At 48.6% G+C, this 27,985-nt stretch overlaps 1 protein-coding gene across 2 annotated transcripts in view; it reads left to right on the forward strand.

Annotated features, from left to right (window-relative positions):
- The window catches only part of LOC119695216 (vascular endothelial growth factor receptor kdr-like), a 126,378-nt gene that overhangs the window by 19,654 nt on the left and 78,739 nt on the right, over window positions 1-27,985 (forward strand). For both annotated transcript variants that reach the window (XM_038123230.1, XM_038123231.1), the window contains exons 2-3: window positions 14,153-14,249; window positions 17,824-18,026. In XM_038123230.1, coding sequence (XP_037979158.1) covers window positions 14,153-14,249; window positions 17,824-18,026 — 300 coding nt within the window. The remainder of the gene's footprint in view (window positions 1-14,152; window positions 14,250-17,823; window positions 18,027-27,985) is intronic.

The raw sequence follows: 27,985 nt of genomic DNA on the forward strand, positions 1-27,985 counted from the left end.
CTAGCAATTCTGTCTGCCTGCAGTGTGTTCTTCCCCCTTCTGCCCTGCCACACCTCACAAACACCCCTGTGCTCAGCAAGGGGCACCAGGAACCTGTTGATTTCCTTCAGCCCATGCAGAAACCCCTCAGAGCCACAGTTCACCTCTGCCAAGCCAAAATTCATGTGCAGCACCAAAAGTTTTAGTGATTAATCAAGACAAGAGGGAACAGAACTCTGAAAGAGGAACCCCAGCAAAGGCTGGCTCTAGCTTGATAAGCTGTTTGTTTATTCTGCAGGGTCTCAGATCTGGATTTCATTTCTGGGATTACTCCTCTGAATTCTTAGTGCAGCAAATCAAGGCTGTATGTGTGGAATCAGGATGGAAGGAACCTTTTTAATTTAATTGCCTGCATGGATTTGCATTATTCTTTCATCTCTCACCTTGGTGCTTTTCTCCTCCTGAATTCAAATGGTGACATTTTTCTTTCTTGGTGACATCCAGGTTTCATTTTGCTTTCATTCAGTGCTCACTGAACTTTCATCGTTCTCTTTTTTCTTAGTCATTTCCATGTAGTTCTGTATTCCTTACCAGGGCTTTGGATCCTCTGCAAGAGACAGTCAGGACAGAGTTCCAAACGCTCCTCATTTAATTACATTTAGAATAATATTTGTTGATTTTGTTTACTACCCAGCATCCAAATTAATTTTACTGTTCAAAGGGCAACTGCACATTTTGTCTGTCTATAGGACTTCAAGAACCTTTTGGGATGAAGAGGTGAAATTTTTAGGAAAAGCAAACAGTGGCATGGTTGTTTCTGCTCTGAAATCAATATTAAGAACAGAACCAGTTTGAGGTTTCATAAGAAAAAAAAGAAAAAAAAGCTTTTCATTAAGAAATTACGCTGTGGCATAATCCTGCATGGAAAGTGGCTGGATTGGAAGCAGTTTTCCAGGAAAGCTTCCCCAGCCAGGATGGTGTTTCCAGTCCCATGCCAGCGATGCCATGACCTTGTTGTTGGGATGGAAGTGTGGGATGCTGGGCACACCGCGTTCCTTGGTGGAGTCTGGGCTCTGGATCTGTCTCCCACTACTGGGGGCTGCCCTAAATATCCGGCTATTTTTAGACAAATCTTTTTCTGTTGCTGCTTTCCATAATAAGAAAAACCTTTGAAGGATTTGTGTTTTTATCCCTATGCACAAGAGGAATTAAAATAAATAAATAGGCCTTAAATATTTAGACATGAAGAGAGAAGAATTTCCTGCCCAGCTTCAGCCGAGCGGCGTAGGTGGCTTTAATGTGACCCGGGGCTGCTCCCGGTACCTGGCAATGTTTGCTTTTCTTGGAAGCAGCTGCAGTAAAGCACCTTTAAAATCAGGATCCCATAGAGCAAATCTGCTGTTTCCAGGTCACTGTGCAACCCCCTTTCCCGAGTCACAGTTTTTCCAGATGAGGAACTGATATAGTGCAACTCAACCAATCTGTTAGAGAGGGAATGGCTCCAGGCATGGCAGAGGAGCCCTGCAAGTGTCTGGGCACCCCCAAATCTACCCAAAAGGCAGAATTTGGCACTAAAAACACAGCCTGGCTCTGGGCATCACACCCGGACTATCACCCACCTGCTGCCCCTTCTCTGGCCTGCTCCCAGACACTAAAAACTGCTTGAGCTCTAAACCTTTGTGAGTCAAGTGAGCTCATGTGGGAACCTGCGGGGGACAGGAGAAGAGATTTTTGTCAACAGGCAGCCATGCTATGCAGACTTGATAAATATGTGCAGTGCTAATTCAAAGCAGATTCCTCCTTTGCCACAAGCAGAATTCCTCCAAAGCCTGCCATCAAAAACATTATGTCACAGCTGTGGAGAAGCCTCACAAACAGGGGAGAAGTTGGGGTCACGTCAGGGTAAGAGTGCGGTGGAGGCTGAGGAAGTGATTGAAGCCCTGCTCCATGGCCTGATGGAGTTTGTCATTAAGAAGGATTTCACCAAATGATTTGCAGCCAGTTCCCTGGGCCCAATTGGTACTTTCCAGCTTAATGCAAACCAGTGAGGAAACCAGACCTAGTAAGGCCAGGCTGGCCAGGGAGGCTGCAGGCACAGGGTAACAAAACCTCGCCCAGGGCTGTGGAAATGTAACTGAAACTGGGCTTGGTTTTAAGGAGATGGTTAGGTTCCCTCTCCCCATCTCAGCAAACAGCTTTTATCTTGTCTCCCAAAATAGCAACCTGCTATTCTTCAAAACAAACCAGGAAAAAAGGGAAAACCTCCTGAGACAGGCACACAAAGCCGACAGAAGTGGAACACGGAGCTGATCGAAAACAGATTCTGGTGTCAAGTCCAAAGTCAGCTTCAGCCCATTGCTTCTTAATGGGTAGAGCTCAGAAACTAAGAAAACAAAGTAATTACCCACCGAGCAGCTTTTACTGACACTGAGCATTCACATGTTCCTGACACGTCCAACCCCTGTATTTGTTCAAATCCATCTCTGTTTAGTGTGGCACATCAATTGACTTGACCTCAGGAGGCTCTGGCTCATTTGCTTCTGGATTTATAACTCAAGGAGAAATGGTCCAACAATGCTAACAAGGGTGGGCTTTTGTTCTGCTTCACCCTGCCCATCCACCTTCCCTGCTCTGATTTCAGCTCCGTCCCTCTCGTGGCCTTCCCTTGGCCTGCTCCTTCTGCAGGTCAGTGATTCATCACACAGGAGGACACAGATGTTCTTTACAAAGAAGCCTTCCCATGCAGGCTCATTTTTTTTCTTAGAAAAGAGGGCTGGGGATGAGGAAAGAGATGGAGAGCAGAAATAAAGGCCTGAGAATGGGGATTGCCCAGTTTCCACCAGGGTTTGTGTAGTGCTGCCTATGTGACACAGCAGCATCTCCAGGGAGCAGAGATCACTGCTGGACTCACACCAGCAAGGCTCCAAGCAGGAAACTTCGGGGAATGTGGCCTGAGGAGATCTGGGGTCTCTCTGAGCAGCTTTCTCATAATTATTTGGTGTTCCCTGGGCAGTCATGTTCCTTGATGGCAAGTTGGATTTAGCCCTGGAGCACGGTCAGAGGTTGCTTTGCAATTCACCCTCTTGCCATTCAGCAGAACCTCACCCAAATTCCTCTGTCAGCTCTTGCCTTTCTTGGAAAATATCCCCAGTCCTCTCTGAGGTCTGCTCTGAGGTCTGCTCTGGGGACACTTCAGAGTGCAAAGCTGGGATATCCACTCTGCCTTTGAGGAAGCACCAAAGTTTGGAAAGAGAAGGGTCCTGTACCTCAAGGCAGTCCCTGCTTGGCCACTCAGCAGGACATCAGAGAATTCCCAAATGTGGCAGCTGGAGCTCTCAGCACCAGCAAATGTTTTCTGAAGGATATCTCCCAGCACTTTATCTCCGCCAATTCTAAATACTCCTAAAGATAGGGCTGGCACCTCTGCTTCCTTTGGGAGGTGAATTACACAGGCTGATGGAACAACCTCGGGAAGGTTTTCTTTCCTCTCCCCAGAATCTTGACAACAGAAGGAGCAGATAAATGATTGCCCTTGGTATCAGACCTGCCATGATTCCAGCCTCTCCTGACAACCACTCCCATTTCCAACAGTTTTATTGTTGTAGCACCTTCAGGCCTGCTTATGAGCCATTCCTGATGATTCCCATCTTTGGGCTTAAATTTTATTTTTCCAGATCTTATGAAGCTCATTCTGTACAGGGTTTGAGGATAAAGTACAGGTAGTTACAGGGGTTTCCAACACTCTCATGTGCAAGGGGATGATGGAACAAGAAGAAAATTTGGGAATCAAGGATTTAGTCTGCAGACAGTGGAGGAGGGACGTGAGTGAGCATCCTTCTGATCTGATACATCCAGGCAGAGGCTGAATGCTCGCAACAAAGACCAAAAAAATGCTTTCAAAGAAATACACATTTTGCTAAACTACGGTGTCAGGGATTTTGTAACTTCTCTCTCTTCTTCTCTGGCCATTTTAATGTCTCTCCAGGGGATCTATGTTACAGTTTTCCAAATCCTTGGTCTTAGGATGAATTACCATCATATTTTATTATCAAAGGAGAAGCTGACACAGAAGACAATGATTTAGTTGACTGGGTATTTGGAAATACTGTTTCACTTGCTGCTATTGCCTCATGTTACATGGAAAATTGCTCTGGAAATGAATGTCCTAAGAACTGAAATAGCCAGGCCAGGTGAAGTTCAAAGTCAGCACCCCTCAAGTGGGACTTCATTTGGAGTTCATACTGGGCAGCGCTTTAATTTGTGTGCTGTGGCCCAGTGAAACTTCATTTACCAACCCCTTTAACCCCAGAAAAGTTCATCTGCATCTGTTTGCTGTGAATTTATAGGAGCGTTACTTTTCAAGCCCCAAAGCTGTGGTTCTAAACCGAGTCTGGCTGCCCTAAATTACTGTTGGAAGTTGTGTCCTGATTGCAGATGTCAGGGACTAGGTCAGCTCTCTACAACCACGGCAGATTTTCCACACGTGGGAAACCAACTGTTGTATTGAACTCTGGCAAAAATTTCAGTTCCCCACTGACAGCAGCTTGCATGGAAACCTCAGGGAAATCCCTCCTTAACATTTTCTGGTGCCAGTTTCAATCCTGACCTCTGCTGGCAGCTGGGCTCAGTTAGGAGCTGATGCCTGCCTGGCATCAGCCTGCATTGCCCCTAAACACTGAAATAAGAGTTATTGCATTGCCCCTAAACACTGAAATAAGGCAGTTTCTTGTCTACAGAGAGATAAAACCTGCCACAAATCTCTCTGTGTCCCACCTGCAGTTCATTACTCCTGGTGCACCTTGTCCCTTCTTTGGGAAGTGCCACCACAGACATTTCCAGTCTGCCAATACCTGGGAAGTGATGTGATTAATAAGGAAAAAAATAATATTAACTTATCACAGCCACACAGAAAAGGAAAGGGTTGGTGTTTTTTTTAAGTCTAATTTCTTGTCACTTCAAAAAGAAATTATGAAGAGGGTATAAAAGTGTATAGAAAACCTGCTGAAAACTTCTCTACTACTGCTCCAACTTTAAAGAAGTCTACTCTTCTCAACAAAACATCCACAGTGGAGTGTAGGCATCTTACCAAAGTGTAGGCAAGCCCTTTACTCCAGGTTAAAAAGTCCAGTGTAAAGAGTGAAACTGGGGAGGACCAGGAGGGAAATCACTGGTGAATCAATAGAGATTTACTGCTTGTTTTTGCATGGGAGGAGCTGGCTCATCTCAGGATGGATTTCAAGAGTGACTGATCCTCTCTGTGTACATGAGTAGGTTGGGGAATAGTTCTTGGAACTGAGTCAGCCCAACAATTGCTTTCATTATTTGCAGCTGTACAAAACAAATAAGTTTGAGAGAAATTTCGAGAGGTGCCAAATCCAATCCCATTGAAGTGAGTGAGCACAGTGTTTAGTGCTGCACACATGAAGCCCATGAATTACAGCTGATGACTCCTCAGCCTCACCTGTCACCTTTGCTAAATGAGCAGATCTGATGATACTCCTCAAAATAACAAAGTAATTAAACTAGAAGTGTTTTAAAGCATCCCTTCCTTAGCATCCACAGTAACTCTCACCACATACAAATCAGCTGCAGAGAGGGGTTCTGATTAGATTAAAGGCAGCTCAGGGCAGGGTTTGGACAAGCTGGAACCACAGCTTGGCCCAGGTCTGCTGTCTGTAGCTGTGAGGAACAGCTGGGCTGACAAGCCATAAAAATCTCCAGCTCTATCCATCCATACTCACATAAACCACCAGGAGCTCACCTGGGGGGACAACTCTGAGTTGGCAAAGGGACACAGTGAAGCCTGGAAAGAGCCCAGAGGAGGCAGAGATAGATCACAGAATATCCTGAGATGGAAGGGACCCACAAGGATCATCCAGTCCAAGCCACAGACCCCCCAACAATCCCACCCTGACTGACCAAACGATCCTGGAGCTCTGGCAGCCTCGGGGCTGTGCCCATTCCCTGGGCAGTGCCCAGCATCCTCGGGGGGAAAAACCTTTTCTGATCTCCAACCTAAACCTCCCCTGGCACAGCTCCAGCCGTTCCCTGGGTCCTGTCCCTGTCACAGGGAGCAGAAGCTGGTGCTGTCCCTCTACTCCCCCTTCTGAGCAAGCCTTCCACCTTCCTTTTTTTCCTACCCAGTGCTCTTTCTTCCCAGAAAGGGAAGAAATCCTGGCTAGGTTCACTTCCAGAGAAATGCTGGAATAGCTCTGGAGTGCAGGAAGTGTTCCCTGAGTGCCCTGGGAGGAGGTGAAGGGCTGGGGTGGGCAGGGGGAGCACAGGGTGACCCAAAGACAGCACAGAGAGCTGTGTCCAGCTCTGGCCAGAGCTGCTCCCCAGGAGGGGTCATCCCACAGCCCCCCTGGGTGCCCTCACTCCTCCTGACTCCCAGCTTTGCCTGAGGAATGTGCCCTGTCCTGGAGATGGCCAGCAAGGAGGAAGGAAAGCTATGTCTGGAGCGCTGATGAAGTAATCCTGTCTGGGAATCATTGGAAACACTGATCTGCAGCCCTCCAGCTTTTCTCAGGAGACCATGCTGGGGGGAGAGGCAAAGACAGCTTCATACCTCACATTTTTGGATTTTTTTTGTTTCCCCCTAGAGTCTTTAGGGCTCCTTTTTTGTGCATTTTGTTCCCACTGGGTCTGCATATTTTCTAATCATGGAGATGTGCCAGGTCTTCTCTTTCCCAGAGGAATTGCCATAATTTGGATCAAGAAATAACAACATTCCCAGCCTTTTTTCCATCAACATGAGATTACCACATTTCCGAAATACTTCAAATTGTGCTTGAGTGCCTGGCAGATGATTGCAGATGTTGCCACCTCCTTTCCCAGATTTCATGTTTATTTTCCATGTAGATCTGAGTTCCTGGCTTATCAGCCAGTCCCAAAGTGAGGACCTGTCCCCTCAGTCCCCAGCTCACCAGCAGTATGGGCTGGTGACATCCCTGGCACTCCTTGGGACTCTGTAGTGTCAGAGGGAAAACAATGGCCCTGATTAATGAGCTGCCACTGCCCAAGACCAAACAATTTTGACCTGGAGCTGCTTTCTGTGACCCCTTCCCATAAATCTGCAGCTGATCCAGCGATCCAGATCACAGAGAGCCAGGAAAGGCCATGGCATTGTAGTTCCAGGGGCTGTCTTGCAGCAGGTGCAGGTGAGCCCCAAAGGTGATGTTTGGATTGCAGAAAAGCCAAGGAAAGGTCACAGGGTTTGTGTGTCAGCACCCAGAGCAATCAGGTGGCCTTGCTGAAGGGTTTTGCTGATTGCAGGAGGAAACCAGGGTGACCCTGTGCCACCTCAGCAGGAAATGCTGATGCATCTGTGGTTGAGGAAAAGCCTTGTAGGAACAAATCCCAAAAGCTGGGCCAAAGCCTTATCTTATCTCCAAACACTTTCTCCACTTAGCAGTTGTTTTTACTGTGCTGTTGTTGACGTCTCCCCGCTCCAGACTAATGTTTTAATTTTTCGTTGTTGTCACTTTGGATCATTTACACCCAACTGCTGCCTCTGGCTGAGCCACACACAACTTCCCTTTGCAGCAGGCAGAGGAACGGATGGGAACTGCTCCCCTCTCTCGTGACTCAGCTGAGCTAACCCTGCCTTCCCTGGCTGGGAAAATCAATGGAAGCAGGAATCCTGTTGCTTTGCCAGAGGTACTCTTGGGTTAACACTTGCATTTGAATATCCTGAAGGAACCTTTGCCATGTCTCCTGATGAGTTTGTGATTGCTAATTTAATTTTGGACGAACTTCTTCAGCTTCTGTAGGAAGGGAAGCTTTGGCTCTGGCCTGGAAGTTTTCAGCTCTGTGCCCACCCACAGCAGAGCCACCCTGGGGGAATCCTGGTTATTTTGACGTGGAAAACCACAGGAAGAGAGGCTTCTAGTAACCATTCCCCTCAAACAAACAAAGGAAATAGAAAATCTTTAAAAGCTGATGGACCGTTCTCCTTAAAAATAATTCAGCTGGAATAGCAGGCAAGGGAGAGAGTCCTGGCCAGAGGTGGTGAGAGGCTGAACCCCTTCTCACCTCCTCCTCTAGGAAAAGTGGTTTAGCACAGTGGAGATGCACAGGAGAAGATGAAGGGTTTAAAACTTCACTGGCAAATTATTATCCTCAAAAGACACATGGAGAGTTGAGAGAGCAAATAACCTGACCCAGAGCAGCTCCCCAAGCACAGGAAATGGGAGACAGGCACTCAAACCACATTAGGTCTAGAGGGGAAGTTTTCCCCATGCAGTCCTGACCCACACATTCCCCACCTGCAGCCCATCATGGGGGCCTTTGCCCTCTGTATTGACTCAGTTCCCATCTCAGTGCCTCGATGCAGAACTCAGCAGCTAGCAGAAAAGACAAAAATTGGGAGTTTTTTCTCTGACTTACAGCCAAGACCTTCCCCACAAGAGCCTCCCTTCCCCTCTGCTGAGAAAGTCAATGGTAGCAATAACATTTCATTTAGAAGATCTTGCATTGTGCATAGAGAGCACAAAACATTTCATTAAAGTCTAGCAGAACCAAAAATCCTATGTCCAAATTCACAACAAAAAGAGGGGTGGAGATGGGTCTCTTTAGTTATTTGCTACTGTCTTTTTAAACCTTTAAAAATAATAGAAAATCACTTGAGTGTAACAAATGAAAGCTGATTCCAGGAGCTGAAGACTTAATAAAAACACCAAATATTGCAAGGCTTGTGATCCAATAATGCTGGCAGTGCTGTGGTGCCTTCTCTTTTCATGGGGGTAACCTTGAAATAAATCCTAAGATGATTACAGGCCATTGGTTTAAACACACATGGCTTTTCACTGAATCCCTGAGCTCTCCAATTCCAGCAAAAATAGATTTCCTTGGGGATAGAAGCATGAAAATGTCCTTTGAAAGGGGCACCTGCTCATTTCGAGGTGTGCTCGCACTGTGCTGGTGATGAGGTGTCCTGGCAGCTCAGAGGGGAGAACATTGTCCTTTCCTGGGTGTCATTTCTGAGCAGGGGCTGAGTTGTTGAGGGTCTGCCTTGCCCAGGTTTTCCTGGGAGGAGGGGAGGGGACAGCTCTGCCTCTGCACCACCCCAGTCACTGGTGGTCACCTCTCACTGGTCACCAGGGCAGGGTGTGGTGTCTGGACAGCCCCCGGTGTTCCTGAGGGATCCTGGAGCTTCTGGTCCAGGCTCAGGACTTTTGCTTGCCTGCCTTTTCTTTCTGGGCAAGCACAGCTCACAGCAGCACCCTCAGCAATGACAAAATAGATTTTAAACGCTGTGTATCTGGTCACCCCTCCTTCCCTGACTCAAATCCACTCCAAACTCTGACTCCCAGTCCCTTCCAAGGGGCCCTGAGGTGCCCTGAGCCCAGCTCTCTGCACAGGAGTGCCTTTACACACGTGAGTAGTCCAAGGAGCTCACCCATGTGCACAAAGCTGCGTGTGTGCCCAAACCCTCGTGCCATCCCTGCTCTGACCTGCCTCGTTTTGCTGCCAGCACAGCTCTCTCTGTTCTGCCCAGCAGTGATTTCCTCGTCATCTGAAGCAGAGGCTGTGTGGGCTCTGCTCCCCCAGCTCTCCGTGTGGCCAGAAGAGATCCCCAGCTCCTTAATCAGAGATCACATTGCCTAAGCTGTCACTGAGCCACACCCAGGCACAGCCATGCTCACAACCATCTGTGAGGGCTCTGCCAGGGAGAGCTGCAGTGCCCAGAGGATGCCTGAAGGAAGGCTGTTACAATTAGGAACAGAGATTAAAAATATTTTTTATCCACGCTCACTGCTGGGCCCAGTATGGAGCATCAGGCTGGGCGTGGGAGGGATCTCCCTGTGCCAAGTGAGATGGAGCTGGAAACCATCTGACAGAGAGGTGAGGGAGGTCACCCATTACCCTCTGCCTGGGGAGCCTCCCGTGTTTAATGTTGGCCATGCTGCAAAATCAGATTATCCCAGGAAAAGCAGTTTTCAATATATTTTTCTCCCCTGGATAATGTATCAGTCAACCTTTCACATTTGGCTCCCGAGGATTTGTGGTTGTGCTGTGTTTGCGGTTTTCACTGCCGAGAGCAGAATGTGAAAGCATGAACTGGAGGTAGGAATGAACTCCCAAAGTCAGAAATGGTGCAGTGAGGCTCTGGGCAGAGGCTCTGTCCTCACCTGGGCTTTTTCCAGGGGCATCTCCGGGCTGGAGGTGCTGCTCTTGTCTAGCTGGAGCCAACTTGTGCTGGCAACAACCAAGGCAGGGCAGGGAGTGAGGAGCCTGAGCAGAGGCGTCCCTCCCCAGGAGGAGCCTGTCCTTCCTCTGTGGCTCACACAGCGGATGTGCTGCTGAGACCTCTTTGTGGCTCTGCAGGAGGCAGAGCCTCTGCCAGACCCACAGGATTGTCACTCCAGCACCTCATCCCAAACCATGCCAGGGCATCCAGGGAAGGATGCTGCACCAGGAGCACACCCAGAGCAGGGTCAGAATCACAGACTCACAGAACCACCAGGTTGGAAGAGACCTTCAAGATCATCAAGTCCAACCCAGCCCCAACACCTCAACTAAACCCTGGCACCCAGTGCCACATCCAGGCTTGTTTGAAACACATCCAAGGATGGTGACTCCACCACCTCCCCAGACAGAGCATTCCAGAACTTTATCACCCCTTTTGTAAAAACTTTTTCCTAATATCCAACCTGTATTTCCCTTGGCACAGCTGGAGGCTGTGTGCTCTGGTTCTGTCAGTGCTGCCTGGAGAAAGAGCCCAGCCCCAGCTGAGCACAGGCACCTTCCAGGAGCTGTGGAGAGTGACGAGGGCACCCCTGAGTCTCCTTTTCTCCAGGCTGAGCACCCCCAGCTCCCTCAGTGGTTCCTCTCAGGGTTTGTGTCCCCAGCCCCTCTCCAGCCTCGTTGCCTCCTCTGGACGCGCTCGAGCGTCCCAAGGTCCTTCCCAAACTGAGGGGCCAGAGCTGGGCACAGCACTCGAGGTGTGACCCCACAGTGCCAAGGACAGGGGCACAGTGACCTCCCTGCTCCTGCTGGGCACAGTGTTCCTGCTCCAGGCCAGGAGCCATTGGCCTTCTTGGCCACCGGGGCACACTGCTGGCTCATGCTCAGCCGACTGACCAGAGCCCCCAGGTCCCTTTCTGCCTGGGCACTGCCCAGCCACACCGTCCCCAGCCTATAACGCTGCAGGGGGCTATTGAGGACACAATGCAGGGTCAGCTCCACAGGGGATGGCAGGGACAGCTGTGGCACCCAGGACTTTTCTTGTGGCTCTCCCAAGGAGCTTTGCTACAGCATATCATGACACAGTAATGACAGCTTGCTTTTAATTTTATGTCCCTTGTCGCCCTAGAGCAGGACCAAAATTATTTATCAGGGAGGAGAGGACAATGTTCTCTTAGGCCTGGACATTGGAATTTGAGCAGTGCAATCAGAGCACTTCAGCTTCAGCAGGACCCAGCCCAGCAAGTCTCCCACCCCTACTTGGGCAGGCTGTGTGTCCTGGGTTTAGGGACAAAGGTTGGGGAGCAGAGCTGTGGAAAAGAGGGGGTGCACTGCCAGGAATGTGCTTGATTCTCCCTTGCAGCATCCTAACACCTTCATAAAGGCATGCATCTCCTCAAACACAGACAGCAAAATGAAAATAGAGCAGATCCTTCCTCCCCATCCAACACACCCTGGGGCTGTCCCCAGCTTTGCCTCCTAAAAGTCAAGTCTAGCTTTGGCATTAGGCGTCCTGTCCTAGCACAGCCTGACCTTGTCCCCACAACTCTCTCTGTTTTGCCCTCAAAATGTTCTTTTCCCAGTCCACTCAGCAGTGGTGTGGCAGAAGGGGCACAGGCTGTGTTTACATAAACCCTCTGTCACCTGCCAGCAGAGACCAGATGTGTGTGGCACAGGAATTCTCCTCCTGTCCTCTGTGGAGTAGAAAACACTGAAATTCCACTTTGCTTATTCTGTTCTTCAGCTCCTGAAGCCAAAATAAACTTTGGGCAAGAAGTAACTCAGAAGCAAAACCAGAATAATTGAAAAATACTTTTCTTTCTCTTAGCAAGAACGGTGTCAAATGTTGTAAAAGCCAGAAGACTCTGCAGTCAGAGCAGAACTCAGGCTCTGACCCCAGACCCTCTGACAGTGCCACTTTTGCTCATGAGAGCTGCGATCCAGAGGCACCAGCTGAGCCCCCCCTAAGCCCTAAGAACAACTAAAGGCACAAGAGGAGAAAAATAATCTTGTTTCAAACCCCAGGATTTTCTAATTCCTGGCTGAAGTCACAGCATCAACAGCCCAGAGCAGATCCTGGGAGGAGCAGTGTCCTGGGAGAGCTACAGGGAACCCAGCCCCCCTCGGCTGGCAAATTAATGGCATTTGACAGACAAATTGGAAGCTGTTGGCCATATCCTGGAGCATTTTTGCAAAGCTCAGCACAGTCAGTCTGAGGGGGCTGTGAAATGCCACAGCACCATGAAAGAACCTGTGCCAAGGCTCAGCCCATTCCCAGTGGGAACCGGCTCTGCCTGGAAACCAGAGGGGCCTCGGAGCCAAGAGCAAGGATGGGCTTGCCTGGCAGTGGCTTCTCCTGCAGAGTTTGGGGCTTTTTCTGTTGGTTCTTAGCTCAGTGTGATGCTGCTCCCTGCATGTGCCATCCCGAGGATGTTGAAGAATAGCAGTGCTTCCCAAATAAATGGGAACTGTTGGGCTGGAGCCCCCAGCTGCTCTGCCTGCCCAGCATTCCATGGAATGGCAGTTTGGAGGTGCTAAATAATGTCACACAGTGCCACTGGAGGGAGTTGGAGTTGGCCAGACCCCAACTTGTTGTTCTGCAAAGGGCCTTGGAGATGGAGCAGCAGTACCAGAGCAGGGAAAGTGGGCTGGATCAGTCTCCGGTGGCCAGCACTGGTTCAAAGTCTCAGCCAGGGTCTGTAGGAAGGGTCAGGGGCTACAAGAGCAGTCCAGCACCGAGGTGTCTGGGCAGGATCCCCTCTGGAAGGACTCAGTGGTGCCATGAGATTACTTGGCCTCTGCTGAGATCCTGATAGGAGCTCCAAGAGCTCCTGGAAGAAGCCAGAGACTGCAAAGTGGGAGTGAGTCACTGCCCACACTGATGCCAGGCAGAGAGCAATTTACCGAAATCAAGCAGCTCAGAGATGAGAGTAGAGAGATGGGGGCAGGAAAATCACTGCTTCGTGCAGTTGAAAGGTTAAAGCCTAGTGTTTCTCTTTCTGCCAGATATGTTATCTCCCTGTCTGCTGCAAATAATGCCCGTGCTGGGAGCCCAGTGAGGATTTCTGCCTTATCGAGTTCGCAGCACAGGAGAAGAGAGAAATTTGAAGAGCAGGAGGGGAAAGAAAACACAGCTTTAATGTCAGAGCTTTAGAAGTGGAGATCTTTATCGGAGCCTGGTTTCTCTTCTCCTTGATTATGTTACTTGAATTTGGACAATGCAACCAGCCTGGCCAACCTCCACTTCTGGATCTTCTCAGTTTCATTTTCTGAACATTGTCTCATTGTAGATGAACACTCAGATTGTCCCTGAGGACAGTTCCACAGGCAGGAGACATTTCCTGGGCCAGGAGATGATGAGAGAGGCCTTTGTCACTGCTGCCATTAATGCCCCTGGTCATCAGAGACCTAACAAAATCACAGATTCCCCGGGGAGCATTACCCCAACCACAGTGCCCACCGAGCCTGGGGTTCAGCTCAGATGCAGGATTTGGGAATGGTGATTTGGGAATGGTGATTTGGGAAACACCAGGTCTTCAACTTGCCTTTAATATCACAGGTGCTTCACAGAGCTGCTCCCCAGAATTATTGTTTTCTCTTCTCTCATTAATTAAAATGTAATGTATGAGCTCACCCATCAAATTATTTCCCAAGGACCTGACTCCTTCCATTTTTATATGTGTGCAAAATCCTTTTGACATAGATCTGTTCTCCTAAATCTGCAATAATTCAGTAATAAAGCTGGCTCAAAACACTACTGGCACAAATGCAGGTGCTCAGTGTCAGAAAAAGAAAGAGAGGAATAAAGGAAGCAAAAACAAACTGAGGGCATCTCCTGGCCAAGGATAAATGCAGCACTGTGTGGGCCCCCAAATTAGGAACTATTTACAAAACAAAGAGTTTGCCTCGAGTGCATTGTGCTGCTTTGACACCACTGAATAGCCCGTCTAAACTAATGATGGTTTCTTCCTTTTTTTTGGGTCAGGTCTTGCTGAGGAAGAGCTTCTTCAAAAACCAAGGCTGAGCATTTCCAAGGACCAAATTGTCATCTCACCAGGAGACACTCTAAAAATAAAATGCTGGTAAGGATTGCTCCAAAAAATGCTGGATTTTTGTCCTTGTGTTGATTGGTTTGGCCCAGCTGGGAGCTGGGGCTGTGTGGAGGGAGTTGGATGGCCTGTGACAGAGCAGGGAGGAGAGTCTGGGGTCAGCTTGGCCAAGCTCTTTGTGTTGTGTTGTTCAGGGGCCCAAGCAAAGCCCTGAGTCAGCACAGGGGAAAACTCATGGGAGCGGGATGTGCCATGCTTGAGGACATGGCTGGAAATCCTCTCTGAAATAGGGACAGGTTCAGCTCCTCTGCAGCTAAAATCACTCCTTTGCTCCCTGTCCATGAGGAAACAACAAAGATCACCAGGAACTGCCACCTAGCCCATCACAGACACTTAAATAAGCAGCAGTCACTGTGTGTACATTCAAAGACGCAGCCAGTTTAAACATAACATGTTCTTTAATTCAAATTTAACCAGGACTTGTGAAAAACCAAAGTGCTGCTGCTGTAAATCACAGCAGTGCCTCAGTCCTGGCACAATGTGTGCCACCAGCCATGCAAGGACCAGCAGGATTTTGGTGCTGACAGGGACAGAATTCTCTGGGAACAGGGATACAGCTGACACACGAGGAAGGAGCAAACCCAGAGCACTCTGCTGTGCCAGAACACGCAGCAGCTGCTGGGTCCCACAAAAGGCCTCAGACTGAGATGGATGGAGGTGTTACTTGTTCTGAGTGGGATTTTTACACTTCACTACTGCCAGAGGATGTTTCTCAGGTTTTTCTCTAAGAGTGTTGTAGGAAAAAAGCCCAAGGTAACACAAACTCTCACAATTTCTCTCTCCGTCACACACACATGGATTTTACACCTTCTTGCAAGGTTCCCTTGGCTGGTGCCACTACCTGGATGGTTTCCTGCAACAGAAGTTACTGAAAACAGGAAAAAAAAGCAGTGAGAAGATGAATCTAAGCTTTAGGTTTTGCTGACACATCCCTTCTGATTTTCGTCCCAGACTGTTTAATTCTTTGTTATACTGAAGGGTGAATGGGCTCAGACTGTGTAAATTTGGGATGTCTTCTGGAGTGCAAGGCAGCTTTTCTTCCAAATCCCTCCAGCTTGCCATGTGGCTTATGAGGTCAGAATAACCTTCCAGTGGTATTTTTAGCTTGGCAAACAGCAAACATGATGGCAATAAAGTCTAAGCAGTCCTTTAACATCTCAGTGGTGCTCTCCATAAAACCTGTGTGGACTCAAAGTCCCTGGGGTGCCCCAGGCCAATTAAATCAACATTTCCCAGCAGTTCTCCATCCCCCACCTTTTTAATCTGGAGGAGCACCCTACTTTTCTCGTATCACCAAATCAATAAATCATTGAAGGAGTTACGAGCACTTCAGTCCAGTCCCGCATTGCCTTATGGATGCAAAGCAAGAAATCCCCATGACACATCTGAGAAACACAAAAGGATGTGAGCATGGGGTGTAACACAGGATCAGGGCCCAGAGTACTTCAGCTCCTTGGCTCAGGTGATTCAAAACCTGGGAAGAGAAGGAAAGTGTGGTTTCTGAATGCAAGATTCCCTGGATCAGCCCCTCTGGGGATGTCTGCCCTCCTGCCTCCTCTGCCACATTCATGAGTTTTCTTCTGGCCCAGGGGAGCTCTGGAATTCTTTGTGCTTCCAGGAGCTTTTGGGCTGTGTGGGGCACAGCACGGGCCAGCCCCAGCGGGTCTGTGGGAATGTCCATCCTCCCTTCAATTCTGGGCTTTTGAGCTTTTTGACCAAGTTTTCCTGGCTTGTGGTAGTGGGGCCAAAGCTGCTGCTGCCATTCCCCTCTGGCAGATGTGTGAAAATCCCAAAGCAACAGCCAAAGACTTCACCTTCCACCAGGATAATGTATATTGGGGAAGAAAGATTTAAGGAAGCACAGGTGTGAAATCCCGGTGCTGCCCTGCAGAGCCACCAGAGCTTGGATGGACATCAGAGGGGTGTGGGTGACAAGGAGCAGGGACATGGTGACGTGCTGTGAGCTGTGTCTCCATGTGAACTGGCTCTGTTCCCTATTCCGGGCCAGCAATCCCAGTCCTGGAGTCACCAGTGACGTTGGTAGGGTGGGCCAGAGCTCTGGGCGCTCGGAAGGACAATGGGAAGCTGCTCTGACGTGGGGTGGGGCTGTCCAAGCCACCAGAGCATCCAAGAACAAGGGCGAGGCTGGTCAGCAGAGAGGATATTCCCCCTTTTCCCAGTGCTCTCCATCAGTCTGGTGCTGGAAATAACCTCAAGAGCTCCATGTCCGCCTCCTCTCCAGGAAGGCGACAGAGGGACGGGCAGGAACGAGGGCCAAGAGGATGATTGTAGAAATGTCACTGGATGTCCTGGCAAACGTGCTCTGACTGCACCTCTTGCACCCCTGCAGGCCACTGGAACTCTGAGTTCTTGGCTAACTGGGAATTTCACATATACACACTTTGGGCATTGCCATCTCAGCCCTGGGTCAGTGCGTCTGGACTGGATTTCTCCCTGGCAGCACCGAGCTGGGAATGCAGGCCCAGGAATTCTCCTTCCTTCCTCAGCCCAGCAAATGCCAGTGGGAATTCTCTGAGTGAGAAGAGAGAGCCAACCGCCCTGTTCTCGGGAAGAGTGCCTCCTCTACAAACACACGCACAACTCCCTCTCTCCAGCACCAACTTCTTTCCCAAGAAAATCCCCAGGAGATTAACCCCCAACCCAGCAGTTTCCACACCAAAAACCAGTTTGCCACAAAAAACACCATCATCTTCATCTCCTAGGCCTGTGTGGAAGCTCTGGTCCATTCCCAGAGCCCTCAGAGGGAGCTCCATGAGCTCCTGCTGCCATGGCCTAATGCTTCCAGCACATCCAGCTGTGACTTAGATCAGCTGGGAGTTCTGAGTCCTGCAGCAGGTGACACCCAGGCCCTGCTTTTTGTCCTGAACTCCATGGAATTGCATTTTTCATGAGCTGTGCTCAGAGATCCAGCAGCAAAGGGGTCAGGTGGGGCGAATGTGCATTCTCTGCCCTCCTGGATTGCTGTTCTGGCTGCTGACACAAGGGGAATTAGAAAAAATGTGTCCTGAGCAGATATTCCCAGATTTGTATCCTGATTCGTTTCAGGCCCTTCACAAAAATCAAGACTGAGTCACTGCTGATTAAGCAAGAAAGGTGATGAAAAATTACATAAATATCCTCCTCTCTCATGCAGCCTCAGTGCAAGAAAATATACATTAATTTAGCTGTTAATATATGCAAAATCCTCCTCCTTGAACAAACATATAATTTTATCTGATGCTTTGTAATGTTTGAAGTGGCTAAAATACAGTGTTATAAAAACAAACTTGTGTTCAGGCAGTGTGTTAGAAGAGAAATTAAACTTTTCTCCAGGAGCTTGCTGCAGTTCCCACAGAGTATTTCAGGAATGTCTGGGGAACAGTGTGGGGTGATCCAGTTCAATTTCTGATGGGTGGAAGTGCAAACACTCAGCAACCTTTACAATTTTTTTGGGAATGACAAGGGTAGGAGCACTGGGAACAACTGGCCAGAAAGAAGCCCCAGTTTTGCCTGAATGCTGTGTAATTTGGATGTGTTGTGCTGGCAGGGGACCCCCATCCGTGAGCTGGCAGCTCAGGGAGGACAACCCGCGGGTGCACGTGAGCAGCTGCCGCGAGATGCCCGGGCTGAGCTGCAGCCAGCTCGTCCTCAGGAGAGCCATGGTCAACGACACCGGCTACCTCAGCTGTGCCCTCAACAGCACCCCCGAGCACCAGGGGCTTGTGGCCAGGATCTATGTCTTTGTCGAAGGTAAGAATTCTGCTTTTTAAATGGTGTTGGGCTCTGGGAGCTGCGTGAGGCAGTGCGGAGGCTTCCACTTCTCCAGTGGCCCAGGAGGAAGCAGCAGCTCTGACACTCTGAACAGACCAAATATATCTGGGTTTCCATGGCAGCTGAATTCTCAGGGACATGGGTATGAGAACCAGAGGTTACCCATCCTGTTCAGTTCTAGGACTTGAAAGGTGGATTGTCCCATCAGTTTAGCATCCCAAGTAACAGATACTTCCTTAAACATCCTTTCCTTTAAGATTAAATTCTTCAGTCCTAAAGGATTTTGCTGTCACAGTGCTTTTCCAAAGATTCATCCTGAATGCCCAAGCCCTCTCTCTTTCCCTTCCTCCCCAGGCATGGACCTTCCCAGCAGGATGCTTTGTAATCCCTCCCCTCCTACACATTTGTCCTTATATCTGTGAGACATTCCTAGCAGAGCTGGGTGACTGCATTGGATATTTTTTACTATAAAAAGTGTCCCATTGCTCATTTTTGTTCCCTTTGAGCTGCCTCTCCCCCACATTTTTAGAATCATTGAGTCCAGATCCAGGAATTAATGGAAGCAGGAACTTCAGAGGAGCATGGTCCTCTGTGATTAAGTGAATGCAACCTATTGAACCATCATTCCAATAATGGGAATTTTTGTTAGAATATTCCCCCCAAATGCTGAGTTTTTTTTCAAATCTACTTGACAAATGCATTACTAAATACTGAATCATCTTGGATCTTCCAAGCTGAGATTGTGACTCCACAGATGAAGAAGCTGACTTTTAGTGCCTTGAACAGGAAATGACATGAACTCCTCTGGTGCTGGATAGGCTCAACCTTCGCTTTCCCACAAATAACCATGTGAATGAATTAATTTCATTTTCCTGGTAAAAGCTAAATTGCAGTTCTTTGAATCCTCTTACACAAATGCTGCTGAGGCAGTGAGTTTGTCTGATGGTATTTGAAGAGAGCTGCAAACCTACACCTCCAGAAAACACAATCTTTGCTGTCAGCTCTGACTCAGGCTCTCGGGGTGTTGCCAATAATGGTGAGGCAACACAAGGAGTGATTTCCATCTCCCAGGGGACTCTGATATGCCCACACAGCTAAATTCAGCTTTTGCACCTCCAGGTGAACACACCTGCTTGATTCATGTGGGTGACACTTTCCTGCCTGTTGAGAACAGTCCCTTTTTACCCTTATCCTGCTTTCCCAGCAAGTTTTCCTCTAATTGGAAAGTGGTTTTTTGGCATTACTTCTTAGTTCCTGAAGTAATTTTTTTCTCCCTTTCTATTTCCTTTCTCTGTTTTTTTCTTGGTGCTCTGGTTGCTTTATCCACCCTGGTTCTTGTGCTGAGCTGTTTCCTTTTCCCATTACACCCAGTTCAGATGCCCCAGGTCCAACATTGTTAACCCAGCCTGTCCCACGCTCCAGGAAACTCAATTCTCTGTCCATATTCAGTGCCCTGGCTGCCTACCCAGCCCTTCATTACTCTGTGGCAGGAGCACGTGCAGGAAACGTTGTGGAGCTTTTGGGACTGCCTGAGGACTTTCCTGAAGAAAATATCCCAAGTTATGAAATGCCTCGCCAGGGATGCTCTTGGAACAGAGCTGATCTAAAAAAAAGGCAGGATGTCCTCCTGCTTGCCAAGGTTCTCCTGACAAACAGCACAAAATCACCCTCTCAGGTGCACTTTAATTGTGTCCCACGTCCTCCCAGCTCTAAAAGCTCTTACTCAGACTCCTGCGCTTGAAAAGCCATGGAAGAAAAAGGGGGTGGAAAATCCTCTGGCTTGTCCTGTGCACCCCTAAGCAGGGCTCTGCCCCAGCAGCTCAGTCCAGGAGCTGCAGGTTCCTGCTGGGATCTGGCCTGCCATGCTGAGGAAGCTGCTTGGCCCCGTGAAATGGAGCTATTTATACCTCAGCATGGATCTGTCCTCAGGGCATGCTCTTCCTGCCATTCAGTTCCTGTGGATATTTGTTGGAAGCCAGCAGGCTGTCCTGGGGACCAGGAAACTGCTCTGGACTTAAACAAGAAGTTCAGAGCACACCTATGGCTTTCTTCAATATCTAAACGTGCCTTTTGAAGGAAATTGCTGTGGCAGTGTCTGGGCAGCACTGAGAAACCCATCAGCTGTCTCCAAGTGAGAGAACTCACAGATCCCTGGCAGTGCCAGACAGGGGTGAGGTCCAAAGCTCATCTCTGTGGATGTTTTGTGGAGGGAGCAAGTGCTCACTGGGGTGTTTGTGAGGCTGAGCCAGGTGGAGGCAGAAAATGTGGAGCCAGCCCCTGAAGGCTGGAGATTCCTCTGAGGTTACAAGCCATTATTGCCAAAAAAGGAAGGAGAATGGTATTTTTCCCTTCATTCCTGGCCCGCTGCTTGACACCAAAATGAGAACATGATTGTATCGGAAGCCCTGTTATTGGCCATTATTTCCTGTGCTGGCTCCTGTTTTCCCAGCCTCCCTGGAGGGTTTTGGGAGCTCTGGCAGGACCTGGCACTTGCAGCTCTCCCTGTGGGGTGGTGGAGCTGTGACCCTGCTCATCCTTGGGGTCAGGAGGGGCAGCTGCCACCCCTCAGCTGCACTTGGGCACTGAGGGAGGCACAGCTCAGGAGCTTCATTCTGAATTAATTGTTCCTGAGGCCTTTTCTGCCTCCAGCTGCAGCTGCAAGTCCCAAGGATCATCATTAAAAAGGAAGAAAATCCCTTCTTCTGTTGCCCATCTCCCTGTTGGAAATACAGAGTAGCTCCGGGCTGGAACAGATATAGTTGGGAGCTCTTAACTAAGTTAATTGCATCTCAGCTCTGAGGGATAATCTCTGCAGGGAAAGGCAGGGTCTGGTCCCACACTGCAGTGGCAGCTCCATGGGAAATGCTGCCACAGCCACCCAGACACAGCATCTGCTTCCATCTGCCTTCTGCAGTTATCCCTCCTGACCAAGGGACACCTCCCTGTGAGGAATATCCTCATTTATTGCAGCCTTTGGGATCCCTGTGCCAATGGACAGGGCAGGTATGGGAAAATACAGACAGTCCTCTTGACAGCGGTCCCCTCAGTGTGTTATCCACTTTATTCCTATATTGAATCCAAAACACAGCACTGTTCCAGCTAGGAAAAAACTATCTCTATCCCAGAGAAAACCAGGTCAGCATCCACCCCTTATTCCATATCTTTTCCATCACGCCAGGTCTCACATCCCACATTTTCCAATACCCCATTGCCTTCCCTGTCTCACATATACACACAGATATCATTCCCAGCACATGGAAAATGTAACATGGCTTAGAGAAGGAGGAAGAAAAGGGCAAATCAAGCAAAAATTCATTGCACCTTCCCAAAGGGCTACCCCAGGCTCCAGTCTAGACAGGAGTCAGGACTTGCAGCTCTCAGCTATTTGAAATACTGTCAGCGTCAGCAAAGTCAGAGTCCTGGGGGGGTCAGCTGGAAGAGCTCCTGGCTCAAATCCTGCCTCAGCTCCATGTTCTCCCAGCAGCCTCCGTGTCACAGTCAAGGATCTGCTGCTTATGGGAGCACGAGCCCTGCTGAGGCCATTCTAGAGGGAAAAGGGGGATGCATCCAAGCACAACTTGTCCTGTGGAGCATCTCCCTGCTGGTCAGCTCCAGGGAAGGGCAGGAGTGAAGAGTGTGGTCCAAGAGAGTGAAGAGAGGTGGTCCAAGTGCTGCACCAGGGTGGAGTTCACATCAGCCACAGTCCAGGGATGAGCAGCCCCATTGGCCTCATCCCTTTTCCACCATGAGATATCTAGAGAGGCTAGAAGTGCATGGAAGTGCCCCTCAGATGAGATCATATTTTGCTTCTGATGTTCTTTGAAGCTGATTCCTGTCTCCTTAATCCTCTTGACAGTTCGCAGAGATAATCAGAAAGTGAGAAGCAGAACTGCAGGGCTGGGGTGACAGTTTTGGGCTTTGGCTCACTTTTCCCAAGATTTTACCAGTGGGAACAGAGCTGGAGCTGTATTTCTTCTTTCTTTGAGGCTGCACACTTGCTGCCAGACCTGGGCCAGCTGAGATAGCTGCTGAGCTGTGTGCCCTGCAGATAAAGTGGCTGTCCCTGCCCACAGCAGTGCTGGGAGGGTTGGCTGCAGATCCCAGCTCAGTGTCAGAGCACGCGGAACACAGACTGTGCTCTGGGCAGGACCCTCGAGGACTGCATCCAAGGGAAAAGCAAGATGCTTTTAGCTCTGAATCAAGGCCCTCAGTGTCTTCAAATCACATCCTGAAGAGTCTCACTTTAAAGCAGAGGAGACTTGAAGGATGCGATGAGTGAACAGTGCCAATTCCTGGCACTGGCAGTGACAGCTCCTGACAGCCCAGCAGGGAGAGAGGATCCCTCCCCATGGATCAAGAATTTCTAAATGAAAGCCCAAAGGCCAGAGTCATACACACTTCCCTCACTGCTTCCTTCCTGGTTTTAATCCACTCAGTAGCTGCAAATTGCTGAGCCTTCCTCAAGGTGGGAGACCTGTTCTTAATGGGACGTCAGGTAAAGCTGGGGAATATTTTCCACAAAGTCAAACCTGCCTAAAATCTGGTGGGGGAGTCAGAATTTATAAATTCTTCTGCAGCTTGAAACATAATTCTAGGCAAAGCAAGGAGGCTTCTTTTTCTGTGGTGTTGTGTTGGGATTTTTAAAAAATAAATCTTTCCATTTTGCCTTTATTTGCTTGGCAGCAAGAAGCATTTTGCTTCTAGAATTTTTGAAGTTAACACTTTTTAGAGTAATATTTTTTTCTCTACAAATATTCCTGTGTTCATAACAGTAATCTCCAGGGGAAGAATGCATTTCATTTGACCAAAACAGAATGCTTCATGTTGACTCAGAATGGCTTCTGGGGGTTTTGCAGTCACTTTTGTTTTGCCTAAAGAGAAAATATTCTGCTTTCTGTTTAATCTAAACATTCCACCACCAATTCTTTTCATTGGCCTGCCAAACTGAAAGGTCTTTTATTTTCAAAGATCCAGTTTCAAGACAAGCGCCTTGATAGGAGTTACTCCTGTACCTAGAGGCAGCTTTGATGGGTCACCAGAGGGAATTCAGCAGGCCAGGCTGTTTCCTTGTGAAGCTTTCCAAAATGCTCTGCCCAAAGCGTCACCGCACTGCTAATGCTGCTATTACTGTAAAGAACAGGTTATAAACCTCCTCTCGATGCTTTTTGACCTTGATGAAGACAAACTTCGTGGGGATTATGTCAAAACATGAACTTAAAGAACCTGTGAAACTCTGCCCAGGCTCCCCAGCTTAGGTATGGCTGAGTGAAGAAAATAAATGGCGAGGGCGAGGGAATTATTTCTGTGTGGAACAAAGCGAGAGGCAAAATGAGAATGTTCAGGAATTTCACGGACGTGAGCAGCAGTGAAAGGCTGTCCTCAGAGGCCATTTAGCGCTCTTCATCCTCGCGGGCTGGCAGCACCTGAAGGGAGAGGCGATGTCAGCTCCGGGGCTCGGGCTGTGAGACAAATACCGCCAGACAAATCGCTGTCACAGTGCAGGAATGAAAAAAAAAAAAAAAAACCAAACAAATCCTGGATAAAATCCTCTCTGTGTGTGTCAGGAGGAGGTTTCAGTGGCATAGACACGGAAATAAAGAGCTGTAGGAGAGGTTGAATCTACAGCTTGCTGAGTGCAGCGCTGAGGGGTTTAAACCCCTCGGCTCCAGGCTGAGGAGGTGTCAGGGGACAGCTGAGATTGCCCAGCTGAGCTGGAAAACCCTCCCAGAGCCCATCTCCAGCGGCAGTTCATCTCCTCCTGGTCACCACGAGCATCTCAACATGAAGGGCTTCAGTGCCTGAAGGAAAACATTTGACCTTAGAGCTGCTTTTGTGCGCTCCGCGCTCGCCGCCTGTCTGTCCCTGGGGCCGGACAGGCCCTTCCCGCCCCATCCCGCTGCCACGGCTTCCTTGGCCGTGTGTTTGTGTTCCCTGCCGAGCCCTGCTGGGGAACAGCAACACCCTGGCCTGCCTGAGCTTCCTGCAAACTTCCACTGACCTGGGGAGCCAGACATCCAGTCTGAGACCATGGAAGGGGCCTTTCCCTCGCCGCCGAGCTGCGGCTGCAGCTGATAAGTCCCCACCGTGCTTCAGCTCTAGTCTTTCTTCACGTGTAAGGAGCTTTGCAGCCCGCAGTAAATCATTCTTTTTTTAATTATCCTCTGGAGATTGCCGGGTCTTTCTTTCTGGGTGAGATTCATAGGGCATTTCACCTTCCCAGCTCGGGAGGAACAGATGTGCGAAGCTACAGGGAAATACTCTGTTTTCATAAAGGGTTTCTTTGCTGAGGAATTTCCCCTCAGAGTTCAGTGCCGGTGACTGTGGAGAGGACAACACCTGCATTTCCCATGCCACAGCTCTCCAGATTGCAACATTTGAGTGCAATTGATCTACACCACCTGGAACGGGAGATCTTCCTCCAGGCTAAGGTTATCATTTTTAAAGAAAAGTGACCCTGTTCCTTTTGTTTCAAGAAGTTCTGTCTCTGAGAGACTTTTTTACAAGGAGTTAACTGATTGCTGGTGGACTGGAGGTGGTGAGCATGGCTGTAAAGCTGGCAGTGACACTCCTGATGTTCCAGCAGATCATTTTTCCACGCCACCGTCAGTCTGAACTACTGAGGGCTTTCAAGAAGGATCTGGTTTTTTGTCTGCACAAACCATAACAAAGGTATCAGCTGGCAGTTGATTAGCTCAGAATTTATCCTTTGCCATTCTGTTAAGCCCCAAAGCTGAGCCACTTCTTACTTGCTTATCTGCTAAGTGAGCCCCTCAGCTGCCTGGAAAGTGCTGGAAAGCCTCTCCTTTCCAATAGCATTGCCTTGCTCCTGCTTAGGAGGGGGTTTGGAACAGCTGGAGCACGACATACAAGGTTTCAGCTCTTCTCCATCTCCTGGGGCTCTTTAGTGCTTGATGACTGAGATACTTGAGGCTGTCCCATTCCTGGAAGTGTCCAAGGCCAGGTTGGATGGAGCTTGGAGCAAGCTGGGATGATAGGAGGTGTCCCTGCCCGTGGCAGGGATGGAACTGGATGGGCTTTAAGGTTCCAACCCAAACCATTCTGGGATTCTGAGACATTGTTTTTTTCCTTCTGCACAGAGTTCCACCGTTAGGGAGGGAAACAAAGCCTCCCTGGCCTCAGGGACAGACCCAGGTGCTTGACCTTCCCCTGCAGCTGCCTGGCCCTGTCACTGTCCCCTGATGGCCAAAGTGCAGCCCTCGCCTCCTGGATGGGCTCTCATGTCAGAGCTGTAGCAGGGCAGCCGTACAAGCTGCTGCCACAGCAGAACTCCCACTCCAGGAGCTGAAATCGCAGAATAGTCCAGGTTGGAAGGGACCCCCAAGGATCATGGAGTCCAGCTCTTAAGTGAATGGCCCAAAAAGGGATCAAAACCACAACCTTGGCTTTATTAGCACCCTGCCCTGACCAACTGAGCCAATCCCAGTGGCTCCCACAGGTATCCCCACCTTTTTTAGAGCTCTGATACTGCAGATGGAAAAACAGAGAAGGAAAAGCCCCTTCATAGGCAGAGAATGCTCCAGACTTGGGTATAAACTGGACAAAGCAGTGAGATAACACAAATCACTGAGATAACACAAATCAGGGCCATGTGCTCTAGGACACCCCACTGGCTTAGCAAACAGAACCCATAAAATAAAAAACCCTTTTCTCTTTTTATTTTTTTAAACACAGTGAGAATGATGCCCTGGAGACTCAACACCCACGGGTGATTAACAATCACCACAGCTGAAGCCATCCTTTCCTTTTCCCAATCTTTCTCACCCAGAAACTGCCTCTTGCTGCCTCTAAGTGCACGGTGATTTTAAGATACCATCAAGATTTCAAAGAGTGATGGTGAAAGCCAGATTTATCTAGTTTGGCTTCCAATTCAGATTGTAGCTTATCAGGAATAGTTTATCTGCAGTCCCTGGTTGGACATGTGGCAATTCAGGAGCAGGCTGCTATTAAAAATCAGTTAGGGCTGAAATACAGCTTCTGTCACACACCCTGCTTCCCTTCCCATTAGGTGAATCAGTAGCACCATACCTGTCCTATTTGCAGCTGGAAAAAGGTAGATTAATTTTAGGTCCCTTGTGAATCGGAAAATTTGGTAGTGATGAGTCTTGGAGTTTTGGAAAGATGGTGGAGAATGCATTAAATAATTATATTTTTTTCCTGAACAGAAAATATTTTTGAGATATTTTATTCTGTTTTGACTAAGACACATCAATCATTGCACAGTTCAATATTTTCCTGCCTTTTAGGATTATTTCATATTTGCTTAGCTGCCTCCTTTTGATTCATGTTACTTCTTAAATAAACAGTGCTATTCTGAAATTCCTTCTAAAAATACTGGCAGAAATAGTTTTAAATTCAGTGCTTCCATCTTTTCAGTCAAAATTTGGTCCTGAATTGTGATTAGCTGCTTGGTATCAGGAAGCTAATTTTTTTCCCCAGTAAATTTCCTCTTGGCCTGTATCTTTATCCACCCATCCTATACCCTTTTCCATCCATTCTGTACCCTTGTCCATCCCCTGTCACGTGGCACATTCCTTGTTCTTTCCTCTTCTCCACAGAACAAGAAATAATTGTGATTACATTTCCCCTGACATCTTTTTGCACTTTTTTGCCAGTACACAAAAATCTACTTTCTCTGCTTTTTCCTTTCACAAATAACCCAATGATCTTCTTTTAATTATCCAGTGTCTTCTTTTAAGTAGAATAAAAATATTGTCACATTTGATACCTCCCAGTGTGGCTCAACTGGAGAGCAACACTGCAGAGGGATTAAGCTGCCGGGATAAACACTAAACACATTTTCATAATGTGACTCAACAGGAGAATTTAGCATTTTTGGGAAAGTGCACGAGACACTGGACTGAGTATAAAATATTTCCTATTTGTTTTGGGGCTTGGACCAAACTACAAAGTTATGGTTCAAAGATCAGGTTTCTCAGCTCAAGGCTTGATTGGAACCAGGGCCTGCCTGACCAGAAAGTTCAGATGTGTATCTGAAACTTCCTAAATGGGGGGAGATTAGAGATCTAATGTTTTAATTCTAATTAATCTCTCTCACATAACGTTTCCTGTAATTCCCTTACACGAAAGCACTGCCAGAATAAACCAGTGGCATGGAAGGAAAGCTGGCATAAAAAACCCGCACTAGAAATTAGAGAAATCATCCAGATTTGGGTCTTTATCTGCCTTGGGTCCAGTGCTCATGCTCAGCCCCTTGTCCCAGGTGCACACACAAATCCCACATCTCTGGTCCTTGCACAGTGCCCCAAGTGCCTTTTGTAAAATATCACCACCTCACACATGGCCTGTCACACACAGCTCCAACCAACACAACACTTGCTCTCCTCCTGATGAATCCCATGGTTCCTTTTGTCTGTTAAGGACAAAATTCCCAGTTCTCAGGGCTAAAATGAAGCTCCAAACCCCATAAAAGGCAGCATGGCCACTCTGCTGTGTCCATCCCTGCCTTGGTGCAGTTGGGAGTAAAACTGGGGTGGTTTGTGGAGCAAAGGAGCTCCAGCTCTGCACCGAGCTGATTCTCTGAGGGTTAATTTAAGCTATAATCCTTGGGTATTTCCATGACATTTCTTAAGCAAAGGCTGTCGTCAGTCAAGAAATGCATGTTGATCTCCCCAGGTGAAGGACAGGGCGACTCCCAAGGCCCAGAAGCATCCTGGCATCCTGAGCTGGTAATGCATGCAGTTTTCATCTGTCTGCACAGAAATGTGCCATTCTGGGCAATTTCTGGATGAATGTGGAGCTAAATGCAATGGTCATTGGCTCTAACCCCTGTGTGACAGTGGCAGGATGTCACTGCATGTCCTGACCCCAAGGGAGCCTTTCTGGGCAGCTCAGCACTCACACTGCAGTGCCCTTCCAGTGACTGAGCAGTTTTCCAAATCCATGTTCTCTTCCCTGCA

The sequence above is a fragment of the Motacilla alba genome, chromosome 4A (assembly GCF_015832195.1).
Source record: "Motacilla alba alba isolate MOTALB_02 chromosome 4A, Motacilla_alba_V1.0_pri, whole genome shotgun sequence".
In the NCBI taxonomy this organism is placed as follows: Eukaryota; Metazoa; Chordata; class Aves; order Passeriformes; family Motacillidae; genus Motacilla; species Motacilla alba.